The sequence below is a fragment of the Triplophysa rosa genome, linkage group LG1 (genome assembly GCF_024868665.1).
Source record: "Triplophysa rosa linkage group LG1, Trosa_1v2, whole genome shotgun sequence".
NCBI classification, from domain to species: Eukaryota; Metazoa; Chordata; class Actinopteri; order Cypriniformes; family Nemacheilidae; genus Triplophysa; species Triplophysa rosa.
The window spans coordinates 17,059,528-17,077,802 of record NC_079890.1 but is presented as its reverse complement, the minus strand read 5'-3'; the positions used below and the strand labels follow the sequence as shown (position 1 = coordinate 17,077,802).

Sequence of the window (18,275 nt, the reverse complement as noted above, 5' to 3'; positions counted from 1 at the left end):
CACGTGCCGAAAAGGGGCGTTCCAAGTCATACTAAGTTCCTCATGCACTTCTGGGAAAACACGGCACTGGGGGCGAGAGCGGCTTGGAGCCGCTCTCAAACCCTAGGTACCATGTATCCAGCCGCGAGCGTTGAGAGAGGCAGTGCGGTGCACTGCAATCCAATGCCGGAGGCCCGGGAAAGCACGGCTGACATTTCGACGTCCGCTTCTTCCTGGGCTCGACCCCCCGAGGGAGGGAGCTCCGAGGAATCGTTGGAGTCTGATGCCAGTAAGTCACCCTCCGATGCTGCAACGGACATCTCATCATCACGCACCGTTTCTGAATACGTGGTTGAGGAACGAGACGGTGGGACTGTCTCATGGGGAACGGTCAGACGAGCGAGACAAGGTGCGAACAGTCCGCGAGCCGGCTAACGGATTAGCGCTCACAGTAATCCTCATATCACCCTCGCTGCTCGCCGTAGCAGACGGCAGGGCCGTAGCCACTGCTGTCATGGAACGGGAAGCAGACGAGGTGGTGGCTGAGTCCCATGGGAACACTGCCACCTGTGACGCAACGTCTGAATCGTCAACCGCCCGCAGTGTGGGCAGGACGTATCCACAAGGGCTGCCCCAGCGTACTGGAAGCAGACCTCGTGTCCGTCCCCCTCCTCAATGAGTGTGTTGCACCCACGAGAACAGCGGCACATGCCACGCTGGAGAAATTTGCTCTTTTAGAGTAAAAACCTCGAACACTTCTGGAACCACCGAGACGCCCAGGGGAAGTCGCCGCAGGAATGGACAGTCTTGTAATTGCTATCTTGTAGCGAAGTCTGTTGATCATGAGCGAAGGCTCCGAAGAACAAAAGGTGAATGAATGAGGCACGCCGTCTCCCTTTTATACCCGGATATCTGGGGGCGGAGTCCGGCATGCAAATTTCATTCGCCAATTTCATTGGCCTTTTCTAAGAAGTCGGAAGCGATTGGTTCTCAGTGACGAACCCCATCTGTCGGCTCGACACAACGTCGAGAGACCGACAGAAAGGGAACCCAACATACTATGTGTGTACAGGTTTCTATGTGTGTGTGCATCATGACCACCTACATTGTGTAAATTTATGTAAATTGATAATTAAACAAACTAAATGATGCAAAATGTAAAAATACAGAAAGATTTGTGTCAGGGTTTGGTTACGTGAAGGTTAGGGCACACTATACAGTTTGCACAGTAAAAAAGTAATTAAAATTTCTAAAAACATGGTGCGCGTGTGTGCGTGTCCTACTTCACTGCTGGGTGTCCATCATAAGTGAATCAGCCATCAGACTACTCAGCATGAATAAAGAATATTGGCTAAATACGTTGTGAATTCAAAATGATCACAGTCAGAAAAGATTTCCATCAATTTGGTCAAAAAAGACCACTACAGAAAGATGCACTCACAAAGTGTTTTCCCTTATTACAAGTACACAAAAACACACAACAAAAAACAAACACTTTTTAAACAGAAACTGATAAAAATGTAGTTTCTGTCAGCACCATCAAAAGCCTAATGGAAGCTGTTTCAATTTTAAAAACATGCGTGACATGTTGGCCTTTAGTCTTCACCCAATGCGATTAGGAGGGCAACTGGTTTCACATGCTTCCAAAAGGGGATGTCTCTTATAGTATAAAATGTACACATTTCTCTGTTCATTACATTCAACATCAAACCATTTTACCAAAGCTTTCTAGCATTAAGGCATGCGACCTATGAAGAGAAATGACAGATTGCATTTGACAATCAAGGGCAGATGAGAACAGGCCAACATTTCCCAGCGAGCTTCTTCTGCCTCACACACACTAGACTGTTCTAAATTATTGATCTGTGTTCTTTTGTCCCACATAATTTAGAAGCTGTTTTGCATTTAAAGACAGAAGAAAGAGTCACAGTTTTCTCTGAATAATTAATAGCGGCCTCTGTTTGACAGGGCTTATTGGTAACTCTCCTCAGAGAGCATTTCTGTCCAAATAAAGTTGCTATAAAAACCAGTGATCTTTGGTTGTATAAAGTGTTTATTCAGCGATGAATGATATTAGATCTGTGAAGAAATCTCAATTTGCACATTTAGCTTGCATCTATTTGTAATTCAACAGCTGTAACATGCAGCAAGCCTTTGACCTGAGGATCTAGATGTGTTGATCCAATGTGGACACTGTCTTTAGAAGTGATACATGATTGATGCCACACTCACACAGGCGCTTTTACCCTTCACATCCAAATTTCCTTTTCTTTTTTTATCCCTTTTCTGTCCGTCTCACACGCACGCGCATATTCTTTTTCTACATCTTTGTCTCCATCTCAAGGTCTCTGATGAATCTGGGTTGTTTTATTACTCTTATGCAACTTCAGTGGATTTTACATCACTGTCAAATTAACTTGGCAAATGCAACCTCATTCCTGTAAAGGGAATTCCTCCCCGATTCCATTAAGCTCAAAATCAGGCCAATCTTCCACACAAAAAAACGTGTTTTTCTCTCAAGTTAGAAATACTCTATTTGCCTTGAGAGAATGCTACAAAGTAAATAAACTATCAAGGGCGGACAAGTGGAATTTGGCCTTCAACAACAAAAACCTGAGCCAATCAGCTGTTCCCAGATGAACCTGTGAGGACCTGCTGGAAAAACTGACTTCAAAAAGATTACGATTGTGAAAAAAGGAAAGTAAATGACTTATCAAGTAGTCTGTGCTAATGGAGTGAGAGATAAAAGGCTGTTGCCTGAGCTGTTTAGATGATTTACATTCATGCCTGAAATAAAACTCCCATTTTGTCAGGAAACTTTATTTCCACGATCATTAATTCTCAGCGTGAGAAACACAGCATGTGTAGCATATGTTGCATAATGCATAAAAAGCATCAATTGCCCCTTGGGTGAATATAACTGGGTATAGAACTTTATCAACCAAACTAATAGTCCCACCCAGTGACACATTCCCAATTTCATCACGGGATCCTGTTTGTTGTTTGTTTGAGGCTAGAAAGGTTATAAACATCCCTGGACACGAGCCCTCGTCCACATCCTTAACATCAATAATAAATTAACTCCTGTGAACTGCAATGAGACCATTTCTAAATTTAGCAACTACGCAGTCTCCTCACGTACGGCCCGCCATCAGGCTTCCTCTGTGGGGTTGCCCCTCTATCGAGACGCGCACGGACACGCTTGCGATCGATGCAGCGATTGCATGTCAACGGGGAAAAATTGCTTCAGCAAAAGTAATGGCGGTTAGCAAAGCTCAGGGGAAGAGAGGTTAATTACTCCACAAATGGCTAAAGTTAAAGACTAAAGAGCACATCAAACATCCAGACATCCCTCAGAGACCAGAAACAGAGTCAAACAAATGAACGAGTCGGCCTGTGCCTGTGTAATTCTCCGTTGTAGGGGTTAACCAAGTCTGCTTTGAGTCACAAGCATGAAATAAAGTGTGTACGTCCCGGCTGTATTAGTACAGTGCATTAGCAACACATTAGCGTGATGCTGGATTTCTGAAACTGGTGTTTGTGCCAGAAAGCACATCCCTCCCCCTCTAACACGGGTCTCTTTTGTGAGTGCACATGAAATGACCACGGCCAGGCAAGCTGCTTTTAACTCACGGCAGATTCATGAGGATATCAAGGTTTTTAGGGCTTGAATCAAGCATCTTACCTATTTAATTTGTGAGATTACTCCTCTAATTTCTCTCTGAAATTAACCACTCAGCAAACGACATATGGAATGTTTTAAAGTTTTCTTCACAAGCCCCGGGCGGATCGCATGAAACAATTTTATCATATGCATGACACACACTGGGAGCCCGATTGAACTCATTTGTTGATGTGTGTGTTCACCCATATGCTTCGAGAGCAGCACTTCAATGCGTTTCTGACGTCAGCGAGCTCCGCACGTGCTCATGTGACTCGCACTTTTGCGCATCACATGATCTCAGAGGTAATCTGATATCATCAGGCAGGGTGGAATATGAATGGGGACATGCCACCTACTGTGCTGCTGTCTGTCAGCCTCCGCTTCAGGGCAAAAATTGATGTAGGCTAACGTGAAGCTCCTCGGGACTATTACACACTGTCCTTACTCACTGGGCACGACAAGACGGGATTCCAGTGACAAGCATTTTTAGTTTCCAGAAATCAGGACAGTTTGTGAGTTTGTGAGTAAATTTAAAAAGCTTTCCAGTGGCTCAGTGGTAAGAGCATGGCACTAGCAATGCCAAGGTCATGGGTTCGACACCAGGGGATTGCATATATTCAGAAACAAATGTAGAAGTTGCTTTGGATAAAAGCGTCTGCCAAATGCATTGATGAAAATGTAAAATATCTTGTATTCTGTTACTTAAAAATATATACAGCATATACAAGGACGCTCACGTTTTTACAACATACTTTCTAGTATTTCTGTGAATTGAAATGTGCAAACCAGAAGCACTAATATACAATAAATGAAGGAGGTATGGTGTTTTATAGGGCATACAATAGTTATTATAATTACATTTTCCAATTTATGAAGAATATGGACCATTATGGATGTGACAATTAACTTCCATGATTATGGAAAATCACGCTTTAAAAACACACACACACAAAAATGCTTTATTTAAATCACCAAATATTGACATGTGATCAGTAAGGTACCTTTGGGAAAAACTGTTTTGCATGGATTTTGCACGGAAAAGATTTTCATGGAATTGCCCATATGTTTTCAAAAAAAGAAAATGAGCAAATGCACAATAATACGAATTTACATTAGGCTACAGATTAACTTCACTCCAATGAAATGTCTATTGATGCCATAATAGAAACTCACAGAACTCATTAGATCAACAGAAGAGAATTAAAATAAATAGATTAATGTGATTTTTGCAGACAGAATGAACTGGTGCCGGACAGAACGTCAGCAATATGGTGATTTGTTAATGGTGATGAGGTCAGAACATTTATTTCTACAAGCCATGTCTATCACTGCTCCTTTCAATTTGTACATTTAGTCCAAAAATAATAGAACAATAATGCTGTGTCACGCTTTGAGTAAAAATAGCAATTTTGATATAAGCAAACATCATGTTTTGAGAAAATAGACTTTCGTGCTATGTTTATCTCAGGAGGAAAAAGGAAGAAAGATGTTATATCTATCTGAGTCTATATTTAACCCAGCCTTAGAGCAGAGAAAAAATAAAACTTTGAAACGTCTTGCCAATCTGGCGATGCTCACAATTCAAGCTGACTATGACAAAAAGTGATGCACATTTTATCATCTTGACAGGATTTAACCCCAGTGTTATCCTTAAAGTGATAGTTCACCCAAAAATAACAATTCTGCCATCAATTACACACCCTCTTGTCATTTCAAACCTTTATGACGTTCTTTCTTCCGCAGAACACAAAAGAAGATATTTGAAAGAATGCTGGTAACCAAACAGCACTGGCCCCCATTCACTTCTATTGTATGCACACAAAACCAATGTAAGTGAATGGGGGCCAGTTAATAACATTGTTCAAAATATCTTCTTTTGTGTTGTGCGGAATAATGAAAGTCATAAAGGTTTGAAATGACAAGAGGGTGAGTAAATGATGACAGCATTTTTATTTTCGGAAGATCTATCACTTTAAACACTCAGGGCAAACTCGTAAATGTTCACAGCTGTAACTAACTTCCTCCAATCACAGACAAGCTAAAGGGATACATTAATACTTTCTCAGCTCAATAAACAAACAGGAGAATGCTGAATGACATCATCTCTGCGTGTAGTGTATTGACTCACATTGCCGTCCAGTAGATCTATGCTGTCCAGGCTCTTGCTTTTGTGGATGCGGCCCTTGATCCTGCGCAGTGATGGTTTGCCCTGACTCACAGTCGCAGCGGGTGGTGCGGCCACAGAGGCGGCGGGGGCATCTGAACAAGGTGGCACCCTGCAGTGAAAAGACATTAACACATAATCATATGGCATGCTGTGATGGTTCATGCTCAATCAGACCAGCTGTTATCTAACCTGCCAATTCAGAGCAAATGACTTTGCATTAGGCTGGATTTACTGGTGAAATGTTTAAACTGGCCAATGAAGAGACACCCATGTGGCCATCTACTGTAAGGACCAGACTATCAAAGTGACTTTTGATTCGGGCCAATATGAGGACCACCCACCCAGAACACCTTTGCACTCTGGACACCTAACTTTTGTGTGGGTGATTTGTCAACGATGCACACACATCCCTACAATAATCTGTTAGAAGACTGAGCTCTTCCATAGGCTCATAAAGAATTTAATGGTGCATAAAGATTATAATAAGCGATGGCATATAACATCTTTTTTTAGCATTTATGTCTTCTTTTAAATTTGCCCCTTAGTTTCAATTGTCCCTTAGGTAAAATCTGAGATGTGTCTGTGAGGCTATGAGTTCAATTTCTCATTGATGTCTGTACTAATGTTTCTTGTCCTTTTACAGTATCTATTTCTAAAACTCTTCTCACATACTAACCTCTCAATCTCGCTATAGTATCTCACTCTACGTTTGCTGACCAATGTTCCTGTGTCTTTATTCTGTTTGGGGCAAAATCCACAGATCTACTGAAGGCAGGCAATCCTGAGGGAAAAACAGATTTGATTTAACCCTGTCATTGAGTGATGTATGCAACCCCTGTGGCCTTTCGGAATGAGTATCACCTTCCGATTAGATTTTCCTGCAGCTGTCTCTTGTCAAACTGAGGAGACACACGCGTAGTTTGAAGCGTAGAGTTTGAAGCGTACCCGTTAAGCACAAATCCCTGTCAAATCAAACAAGCTCCATAGAATGTAGAGCAAAACCATTAAAGGCATTAAACTGTACTAAACTATAGGATTGTATTGACTACGATACAACAATTCTCCATATTCAGCTATTTTCTCCATATCAGCATTCTTTCCCAAAAGAGAGGCAGGTTGAGCGACAGGATCCTTTTGGTGGTCCAGTTGATACACGTGCTCACTAGCTTCCTGGCAGAGCAAGCTCAACAATTCATTCCCCAAACCGGCCAAAGTGAGAGCCTTAGATCCCATTCGCTGCTGTGAATCCCTCTGATTGGCAGGCAGAGCACCAGAGCTGGACTTCTCTCCTGTGACCTCCACAGTGCCCACGATCCCTAGAGGATTTACACTAAACCCAAGAGCAATGCATTCAATCTGGACCAGCTTCTGTTGCCACCAAACTCTCTCTCTCACCAACCCCCACCTCTCTCTCTCTCACACACATACACAGATTTTCTCTGTCATTCTGTTCATTCACACGCTCTACTAAACCAAAGCTTACAATACCGGCTTGAGAACTAGAGCGAAAGAGTTTTGACTGCAATTGACACGTTCTTGCCATCTTCACAATAAGGTAAGATAAGGTGAGAGAACAACTCCCTATGTTGGGAAGAATAAACCCCACAAAATGCTGAATGTTTATCACCCAAAAATGCCAAATTTAGGCTTGAGAGATGGATAGGGTTGGCAAGGGAGAATCTAACAAAGTGAAGTGTCCTTTCCTTGGCCCTTAAGAGTAATGCACTAAAATATTAAGCAGCTTTCCCTGTTTATCCACCCGTCTCAACTTCACAACAAACAGAAAATTTATCTTAAAAGAAAAACAGAGTCGCGACTCCTCTAAGAGGTGAGTTCATCAATGTTACATGAAGGCTTGCTTAGAAATAGCTGCCCTTCCAGCTTATTATTACAGTACCACACACTGGCTTTGAAACACCACACACACAGATATATACAGACGGTCATTGCCGCAAATCACAATTGACACAAACGTCTATCATATTTTATTATAATCATCAACTGATTTTACATTGAGTTGTTAATTACACAGCTACTACGAAATAAAGGAATGAATGACATTAAATATTGATTTTGAGAGGAAATTATTTTCGTAACTTTTAGATCACAGAAACAGTGGCCCTCATTTACGAAACTAACATAATTATGACCCCCAAAAAATGGCCACGCAAAACTTGGCTTTTATCAATATGGACATGGGCAAGGGTGAGCAGCAGCTATGGGTGGGCGTTTTCAGTAAAGCCCTGAATGTTTTTATTACCATGCCCTGCATCACTTTGGGGCCGTTCACATTTTAGATCTTTTTCGCGCACAAGTTTTTTAAAATGTAGACGTGCGGCAAGTGCACTCAAATAGAAAGCAACGCGGTCGCAGCGCTCACGTTCGACACTCTCTTTTTTCAGGCCTGTCGGTGCTACAAATCCATTTATCTTTTACCGGAACCCTGAAATCTTGACGGCGAGCACGGCTCATGGTTGCGGACCTTGCTAGCAGCGGCATTAAAAAATTACATAGTGGCGCGGCTTACGGTAGACGTTTCTAGTTTTTAGACGAGAGTCTCTGGGCTAAGCCCCGCATATCCACTCACTCTAGAACCACCCATGGTGAGCAGATCACATCAATTCATAACTCATGCAGTTTTAGATTTAGTGTGAAAGATCTAGTGTGAGAAATAGAAAGACGACTGGTGTTTCATTTAGTTTAACAAACGAAAAATGAGATTTCAGGGAATCATTACAGCGGTAAGCCCATAGAGAGCGTTAAAACAAACCTGTTTCTTCTTAGCAACGGCCTGCTACAGCGCCTCTGATTAACAACTTCAAAGGCGATTTTCTCAATATTTCGATTTTTTTGCACCCTCAGATTCCAGTTTTAAATACTTGTATCTTGGCCAAATATTGTCCGATCATAACAAGCCACACATCAATGGAAAGCTTTCAGATGACTATAAATCTCAATCTCAAAAAATGGACCCATCAGACTGGTTTTGTTGTCCAGGGTCACATATATTAAATTGAGTAAGAAAATCTTCAGAAGTTCAGAAAGAATGCTCCAACACATGCTGTTGAAATATTATATAAGAAATCTGAAACGGACTCCCTCACCATGAGTGTCAATATATTGATACAGTCACATTTATATCCATTTGGGGGGTTTGTTAAAATAGCCTATGTACATGATGCGTGCTAACTCACATACTTTGCATGCTCCGACAGAAGCGATGTGCTCGTGAGAGGGCTCAGTGTAAACAGATAGCCCCCGCAGCAGCAGCACAGCAAGGCCACGCTGCATGACATTGCATGGCCGGAAGAGCAGAGACCTTGCACCGATGTAGATCCATTACTCAGTTCAGTGATTGTGACACTACCTTGTTAGGATATATCCATTCAATAGGATGCCAAGGTGAGGGCAAGGACCTCTCACGTATTTGTATCAGAGCAGCACGCCACGTCCACAGCACCTGATATGAGCGAATACAAGACGGCGCTTGGGCGCGCGCTGGTCACAAGCTAGGAGTGTTTTAAGGGTACATTGAATGACTAAGAGAAGAGAGTGTCCTAAGGACACGAGCAGTCATCGAGTCTTTCTAAGATGAATGCAGACAAGTGAGACTCTGAGGGACGTGTTTTTACCCAGTCCAGTTTGAGGCCCCTTTTAAATTGTTGCTTAACAGTACGACTTAAATTCAAGTTAAAAAGTGCTTATGGTTTTAGCATTATCATGTGTCTTATTAGTATTATTTTCGGTGTGATTCTAGCCATTTTATTTTATATATCTAAAAAGCTACATCTACTGTACAATTAAACTACTCAAATGTTTTCAAAGCAAAGGAGACGTAAATACGTTTTCAGTAATGTATCATGAATGTTCCACCTTCAAATGTTTATCTCAGATGTTTTCGTAAAAATCTTTGATGCGAATATTAAAATGGACAGGGATTAGACAATTATGGAGATACAGTACATTAAAGGGACAGTTCACCAAAAATAAAAATGATTGCACCATTCACTGACCCTCAAGTCATTCTAAACCTGTATGACTTTCTTTTTTCTGCACAACACAGATGCAGATATTTTGAAGAATGTTGAAAACCAAACAACACTGGCCCTCATTGACTTCCACTGTATAGGCACAAAATCACTGGGACATTTCTCAAAATATCTCCTTTTGTGTTTCATGGAAAAAATGAGTCATATACAGGTGACACAATGACATAAGGGCAAATAATGAAAGAACTTTTTTACTATCCCTTTAAGACACCAAAGAATGTGGACAGTGCAGCCAATATAATGTTTAGGAACATCTTTGGGACGCCTCTGAAATTCTAGAGACGACACATGTGGGGTTAGTGGGGTTTTCTTTTTTCTGGAAAAACATCTAAGTGTGACATTTAAGCAAAAGTCTGCTCCTTGTTTTAATCTCATTGCTCTCTGGGGAAACAACTATTAAACAAATCAAGGTGTTTCCAAACAGTCTCATGTGACATTGTGTTGAAGCCATTCCTGGCAGGAGCTGAATGCATTCTGCAGAGCAATCAAGAGCAACTTATCAAAGACATCAAGGGTCAAAGTAAATCTGCAAATGTGTCCAAATTCTCTAAAGTTGACACCTTAGGGTTAGGTAGCCCTCTTTTAATAACTTTAAGGGGAGCAGGTATTATCATACACAAAGTACTTCATAAGAAGAGTTTAAACACAACAGACACAGCACACGGCTTTGTTGGAAGTCACCTTTCTGTCCCAGTCTTCACGCCATCATTCAGAGGTCAATCTTCATCACTGATCTCTCAATACCATTAACACTGCACAGGCTTTTGTGGCCGCAGCAAACAGGACATGATGTCTTTCACCCTTCTTTTACTCTGATCTTCTTCCCAGAGTCAGTTTACCCGAGATGACATGTAATTACGCAAACCAGATTAATAGGGTGAATGAGTTTAGAAAGTCACAACATACAAAACAAGGATGTAAAACTTTAAGCGCATGAAAATCGGAGTAGCATGGTTGTATTATCACACTGTAAACCCGAATGTTCAAAGAAATTAAACAGTTTAAGTAGTGTAAACTTAATTTTATATAAAAAAAATTCCTAACTTAAATGTTTTGAGTTCCTGTAACTAATTCTTACTTTTGAGTTAGTTTAACTTAATTTCAACAAGTTAATTCAAGATGATTTGTTGAGAATGAAATTCAGTTCCCAGCATGCTTTGCGTGAGACTGCATTAGGAAAGTAAATTTTGAAATGAAGTGTTATTTTATGAGTTTTTAGAAAGGAAAAAGCCTTGTTAATGATGAATGTTCAATTATCTTGGATATTTAGAAGAGTTTGTTGTGTTTTTGACTTTTGGGGTTACCATCGTTCAGAAGAGTGGTGCTTATGCTTAGGTTGTGGGAGGTGCAATAGCAGTCGTGTGTGTGTGTGTGTGTGTGTGTGTGCGTGTGCGTGTGCGTGTGCGTGTGCGTGTGCGTGTGCGTGTGCGTGTGCGTGTGCGTGTGCGTGTGCGTGTGCGTGTGCGTGTGCGTGTGCGTGTGCGTGTGCGTGTGCGTGTGCGTGTGCGTGTGCGTGTGCGTGTGCGTGTGCGTGTGCGTGTGCGTGTGCGTGTGCGTGTGCGTGTGCGTGTGCGTGTGCGTGTGCGTGTGCGTGTGCGTGTGCGTGTGCGTGTGCGTGTGCGTGTGCGTGTGCGTGTGCGTGTGCGTGTGCGTGTGTGTGTGCGTGTGCGTGTGTGTGTGTGTGTGTTGCATCACTCTCTGTGAAGGCTGTTTGTTAATTGTTGATGCAGCTGAACTGTTTAGGTTGTCTTAAGACCTTTCATTTATTTAGCTGTAATTAAAAAAAGTTACTTTGCTAAATGTTCAAAATTAAAAGGAGTCAACAACAGTACAACAAACTCAAAACCGACTAGTTTTGCTTACTTAAAATTGTTCAAAATTAAAAGGAGTCAACAACAGTACAACAAACTCAAAACTGACTAGTTTTGCTTACTTAAAATTGTTCAAAATTAAAAGGAGTCAACAACAGTACAACAAACTCAAAACTTACTAGTTTTGCTTACTTAAAATTGTTCAAAATTAAAAGGAGTCAACAACAGTACAACAAACTCAAAACTTACTAGTTTTGCTTACTTAAAATTGGGAACATCATAACTCAAAAAATTTTCTTACAAAAAGCAATCTTAGTGCCGGGCGTTTGACACGAGGCGATCAAAAGCTGAACAGATGGAGAGACAGATTAGGGATATAAACGTGTATCAAACATGACAGTACAACGGTCACAGGCCCACCTCCAACCGCAAGGGCATACACAAACACAACCTGGCACCCGTAACCCAGAGCAAAGCACAAGCCAAGCTCAACACCACATGCACTGACAAATTCGTATTAAATAACAAACGGGAATAAAAAACATAGGGAATGGACAAACTTCACCTATGGAGAGGCACTGTGGTAGTATCCTCCAGATGGAGATGACGTGTTTAATGTCTTTATGGTAATCATCTTAGGCATTTCTGGAATCTCATCTTCTGCAGAAACATCCGATGAGCAGGTCTGTCATGTGAAAAGAGTCTCCTTATCTTTACCTTCCCATGAGCCTCAAGGCCTCCTGTGGGTTCTGCTGGAGACAGTGCTCATGATGTGGATGGGGCAGACTGTCAACCTCTTTCAGACTTGAACATGTAACTAACCTTAGGCTACTACACACTGTAACCTGCTCAGGAATAAACAAATACAATAACACAGATGACAAATCTAAAAACTCAATGTACATCAGACATTTTCAGTGCAGACAGCTTTGCTGATTTCCATGAGAAGGATCTAATGGTGGTCTAGTTATTTTTAGTGTACGTTTTGACTGAATTGTTGTTGTTGAAAAACATTTCGTTTTTAGATTTCTGATGTTAGTGGCTTCCTGTCTGAGACTAACAGGTTTTAATGACAGTGTGGTGCCAATGTTTTCCACTAAAGGACCACCAATTTTCTGAGCACGGGCACCAGGTCCAACAACTGTATCCTGTCAGTGGAAAAGGGGCTTGATAGACTTTTCTAGTGTAACACCCCTTGATGGGGCCTGCAAACATAAACCTTTGAACCGTTGTGTAAAATTTTGAAATTGATGAGTTCGAAAAATGGAATGCTTTGGAATGTGGCAGCTGACCAATCAGAATAATGTATTTAAGAGCACAGTGTAATAAGTAATAATAAAAGTAAGTGACCCTAAACTTTTGAAATGTAGTGTGCAAACAGCCTGTGAGTTTTTTTGTCATGCCTTTATGTTGCTTCTTCGGCTTGCCAACCAAATACATGCTTTTCGTTCCTGCGGGTCAATATGGTGCATACTATGAATCAGCGCAGCTGGAAGCAGATCTGACTCCAGAATCCTTGGGGGTCATAATCGTCCTGGCCAGCCTGTGAGGTGTAAAAACTCTTAGGGTGTATGTGATCACCCCTCCCAGAAGGCAGGTTTTTTAAAGAAGTCAAGGAGTCAAAAGGTAGAGAGCAGTCAGTGTCAGTCAGTAGTGAGATTTCTTGTCCCTAGCCTGCTGGACAAGAAGCATCTGTGGTCAGTTTAGGCAACAAGGAAAATCACTGAATGCACTTTAATTTGATTTAGTTAGGTTAATTCAATAATTCAGTCGTTCAAGAAACTTGTTCTTGGGGTGTTTTCATTCATCATTAGGCAGGTGTAGAACAATAGCCTGTAGGATGCAACAGACAGGCATGGGGAGCATAAAACGCCTCTCACCATCAACATGCTTGGTTACCAAGAACACGCTTTGGGCAAGAAGCAGCAGGCAGTCAATATCTACAGTACAAGCGGTTGGGGGTGAACACATCCATCATAGCGATAATATAACATTATTCTGATGAAAGACCCACCCCCTTCATCATGCACGTGACTGCTCTCAGCTTAGAGGCGGGGGGTGGGCGCGAAGAACCCCTGACCCACCCTCATGTGTATTTTGAGAAAAGCACAAGTGACAGGATAAAAGGTTTCTGCTATATTGTTACGCTCATCCATAAAAACAATATTCAGACGTGTACACCATATACGCACACACTACTTCCTTTAAATACATTTGAAATATCCTTCATATACAGACTAGAAGATGTGAAAAAACCTCAGTAAAACTATGGTTGTTTTAACATTTCTGGAATACTCTGCAAGCATGAAATACGTCAAGGTTATTTAAGAAAACCTATCACACATTTATTTAATGGAAATATTATTCAATTAGGTATTAGCTTTTCTGATTCACTTCACTTCCCCAGACATTCGTCAATACGGTGCCTATTCGCTTCTAGTATTACATTACGGATACAATTTCAGCGCTGGAAAAAATAGGAATGAAAATCCTGGGTGTGCACAAGAAACAAAACATTGTTAAGTCTTATTTCCATCTGTCAGTTAATTAAAACTCAACAATAAGATGTGAGAAATTATGTCAGCAGGTGTTCGGGTAAAACAGGTTCTCTGTTTGTACAATTCAAACCAAGTAAAAGATAAATGAAAATTGTATATACAGTATTATTCTGTATATACAGTATTATTCACTCAACATCAACCTCTATTCAACCGGCATACACAAATTTAATTAAGATAATGAATATAGTGAGGTTAATGTATAAGGTTGTCTATAATTTGGTTCTCTCATATGGAAGAATGTGGCATATGCACTGAGAGTAATTGTTAAATGGCTTTGAGTGGCTGCACCCATGTGATTAATAAGCTGTCTGAGTTCATTCAGCATAAAAGCACAGCAGGAAGATTATTAAAAAATAGCAACCAGAGCCAGTGTACGGTACAAGAAAGAATCATTAAAACAATATAGAAGCAAAACAGTATTTTGTATAACGTTCTGTATTTTTAACAGAGCTATCAGACAGTAGCAGGAACAATATCATTTTTAGATCCACGTGCAAGCCTTTGTTCATATCCGGGAAAGACTGATTCAATCTGTTACATCATGTGAAAGGAGAGTGCGAAAGAGCGTGAGAGAGAAAGAGAGAGAGCATCAACACATGAAGGATACAAATATAAGTTGCACAGGTAAGAGACATTGCAAACAATGAGCATAAAATGGAGTGAAAAAGATCCATTAAAATTGACATATCACTGTCATTTGGATATTTTGAATCTAATTTACATTCAAACAGATCTAACTATGACGAAACATCAACAGTTACACTGTCTTCTTTCTCATTCCTCTTTTAGTCTGACAAACCCTCCGTGCACATGTCACACTTCGCTGTCCTCCCATTCCACGCTCCCTCGCTCACTTTCCAGCTCTCAAACTATCCAGTACTCACCACAACTGTCTCTTCGGAGGGATGCAGTCATCTTTATTGGAGGCTGTCACTCCCATGGCCATCTGCATCACCGTTATATATTTCTGGTACTTCATATTGTCCACCTCTACTACAAGAATCCACACCACAAAACCAACATAGGTGAGCGTGTGCGCGTCTATTCCCTGGCATCCGTCACTTTCTGAGCGCCATTTCCAGACTGACAAGAAAAACACTCCTCAGGACGCGCGACAAAAGGTACCACGCTGCTGAGACCCATGTCTGTTGTGACTCTGTAATCTCATTAGTGCTCAGAATAGCTGGCTAATCCATTCAGTGTTGGTCAGGAGCGAGACATTGTTTCTGCGCGCTCCTCGCGAAGCACTTTGTGTACGAAAAACAGTCACTCTGAGAAAAACTATGACAGAAGCCAGCGGCAAGTGACAGAGGCAGTGACGGCTGAGCGTCTGTGTGTGAGGTAGGAGAGAGGAAAAGTGTGCATGTATATACACACACGAGAGAGAGAGAGAGAGAGAGAGAGAGAGAGCAAGAGTGGGGGTGAGAGGCGAAGTGAGCGAGAGAGAAACAGAGAGAGAGAGAGAGAGAGAGAGGAAGGGAGAGACAGACAAAGTGTGTGTGGTGCTGTCATAGATGGCACACATATAGATTTTCACAGAATCTAATGTAAGATCATTTAAAAAAAGGTCTCGCATCATTTTGCACATTGAATGCAAACGAGATACAGACAAACTGAGCAGCCTGTGAGCTTTGAGACCGGCATTTACCTAATGGAAGCGGGGGATGGTAGAAAGCAAAAGAGAGAGACGTGAAGAAGAGAAACACAATGAATTTCTAAACCACAACACATGAAGTAATCCTAAATTAAAATTCAATACACAGATTAAACATCATTCAACCAAAAGCATTGATCGCACATCTGCGAACCAATAGAAACAACAGTGCTCAAGTCACGTAAAGCACAACCCAACCCAACATCAATCCAAACAAGAGCCATTACAATTACTGACCTTCTTTCAGTCTTAAGAAACCCTCATCTGGTCCTATAGAGGTCTACAGGGCAGATGTTGTTGCCTCAACCATTGGCTGCCTTTAATGAGTAAAAATGACTTGCTTAATTAGAAAGGGCACTTTACCATTACACAAGAGAATGTTATTAGTATACACTTTCTTGGTAAGTAGGACTTATGAGAGAGGATCAATTGTATGTGAGTGGAGTGTCCTAACAGCCTTTAGCTGGGGCTTGCGTACTGAAACTTAAGTGAAATCAGATAATTCAGCAGATCGTTTTTTATCTAAAACATCCAACACTGATTACATTGACACAATTACCTCCGCAAGGGCAAAATGGCGATAGGAGTGGGATGAAAATCTCACTCTTCACCCTTCCTGGGCCCTGCCCACTTTGGGGCTGAACCAGCCTTCAATCTGAAGGATCTATATTAGCGGCCCAGATCCTTAACCATTAGGCCACCATAATGAGATGGGACTCTGAGTGGAAGCTCTACAAATACACTTACAACGGCATGTGATTAAGAAATGGAAAGTGAATTGACTGATCAGTAAACCCATTGTAACTAACAACGGACATTGATTGTTTATTTTAATGACCCCTTAAAAACGGATGGAGCTGATTTCGTGTGCCTCTCGGAGATATCAGTAATTGATCTTACGTCCATTATAATGTGGCAGAAATCACCCAACCACGAGCTGTAAGAATGAAATGAAATGCAAGTAGGGTGGTGGAATGACCGGCGCGTCAGTCCCACACTGCAAAAATGACTTTCTTACTTAGTCTTTTTTTCTTGTTTTCCAGTAAAAAGTCTAAACATTCTTGAATCAACAAGCATTTTCTTGATGAGCAAACTGACCTAAGAAAATAAGTCTTGTTTTTAGTCAAAAAATATTAAATTTCTGTGAATTTGTGCTTAAAACAAGCAAAAAATCTGCCAATGGGGTAAGAAAAATAATCTTGAATTGAGTGACTAAGAAAAATGTAAACCTTAATTCAAGATTATTTTTCTTACCCCATTGGCAGATTTTTTTTGCTTGTTTCAAGCACAAATTCACAGAAATTTCATATTTTTTGACTAAAAACTAGACTTGTTTTCTTAGGTCATTTTGCTCATCAAGAAAATGCATCTTGATTCAAGAATTTGTAGACATTTTTACTGGACAACGAGAAAAAGAGACTAAGTAAGAAAGTCATTTTTTGCAGTGCACAGGAAAACCCATTAACCTTTTTGGGTTACGAGATCTGTTTTGGTGAGGTCAAGCACTGGGACACACTGAGAACTGTCACTGAAATTATAGTTGACAAAAATGGAAATGGGAAAACTATTGCTGTTCTTCAGTTGTTTAGATATTCATGTTGCTTATTTATTATGTGTAATAACGCATTCAAAATGATCATTTTGTCAGAGATTTATTTTTAAACTGGGTTTTGGGTTTTCAGGTTACAATGGAAGTGGATTGTGCTGTATTTTTTAAGAGTGTTGAAGGCATATGAACAAGTTTGGAATTTTATTAGAAAATAAAATGAATAAAAAATAATCAATTATTTTATATTTGATAACTTTTTGATCTTCAGGATGAAAAAGAGAGCTTTTGACGCTTGAGAAGGTGGTCACAATTTACACCCAGTGCCAGCAAAAAACTAAACAAAACACAACTTTGAATAATTTACTTATTGTAAATTTTATACATCACTCTAAAAAGTGCATTGGGTAATTTAACCAAGCAGTGTGTTCTGTCCAATATTTACCCAGCATGGGTCAAAAACAACCCAGCACTTTTTAGAGTGATAAAATGTGAGATCAGTCAGTTAGGGCACATCACATAAAATGAATGTCTTTGATGACATGATTTGATGTCAATGGCTCAGCATACAACAAAAGCAAGTATATTAAAATCATGCATGACTCTCTTCTTAGAATGTCCACTGATCAGGGAGCATGAAGGTCAGGCGGAAAATGGGTTGTCAGCAACTTGCAAGTCCCGGGGTCTCTAATAAAAGAAAGAAAATAGACTTTTCTGTCTCTTTTATTCCATCAATACCCAGTTTCTCGGCAGGTCCTTGAGTCACTTCGGATGAAGGCTGTGAGATGAAGAAACTGGATAATGGCTGGTCTGTTCTATTCATGAGCTGTTTTTAATTTAAAAT

At 40.8% G+C, this 18,275-nt stretch overlaps 1 protein-coding gene across 9 annotated transcripts in view; it reads right to left on the bottom strand.

Moving 5' to 3' along the window:
• tjp1a (tight junction protein 1a) overlaps nucleotides 1-15,571 on the bottom strand; it is a 113,882-nt gene extending 98,311 nt beyond the window's left edge. For all 9 annotated transcript variants that reach the window (XM_057347262.1, XM_057347265.1, XM_057347266.1 and 6 more), the window contains exons 1-2: nucleotides 15,116-15,571; nucleotides 5,772-5,919 (exon numbers count right to left, since the gene is read on the bottom strand). In XM_057347262.1, coding sequence (XP_057203245.1) covers nucleotides 5,772-5,919; nucleotides 15,116-15,210 — 243 coding nt within the window. In that variant the 5' untranslated portion in view covers nucleotides 15,211-15,571. The remainder of the gene's footprint in view (nucleotides 1-5,771; nucleotides 5,920-15,115) is intronic.
• Between the last annotated feature and the right edge of the window lie 2,704 nt (nucleotides 15,572-18,275).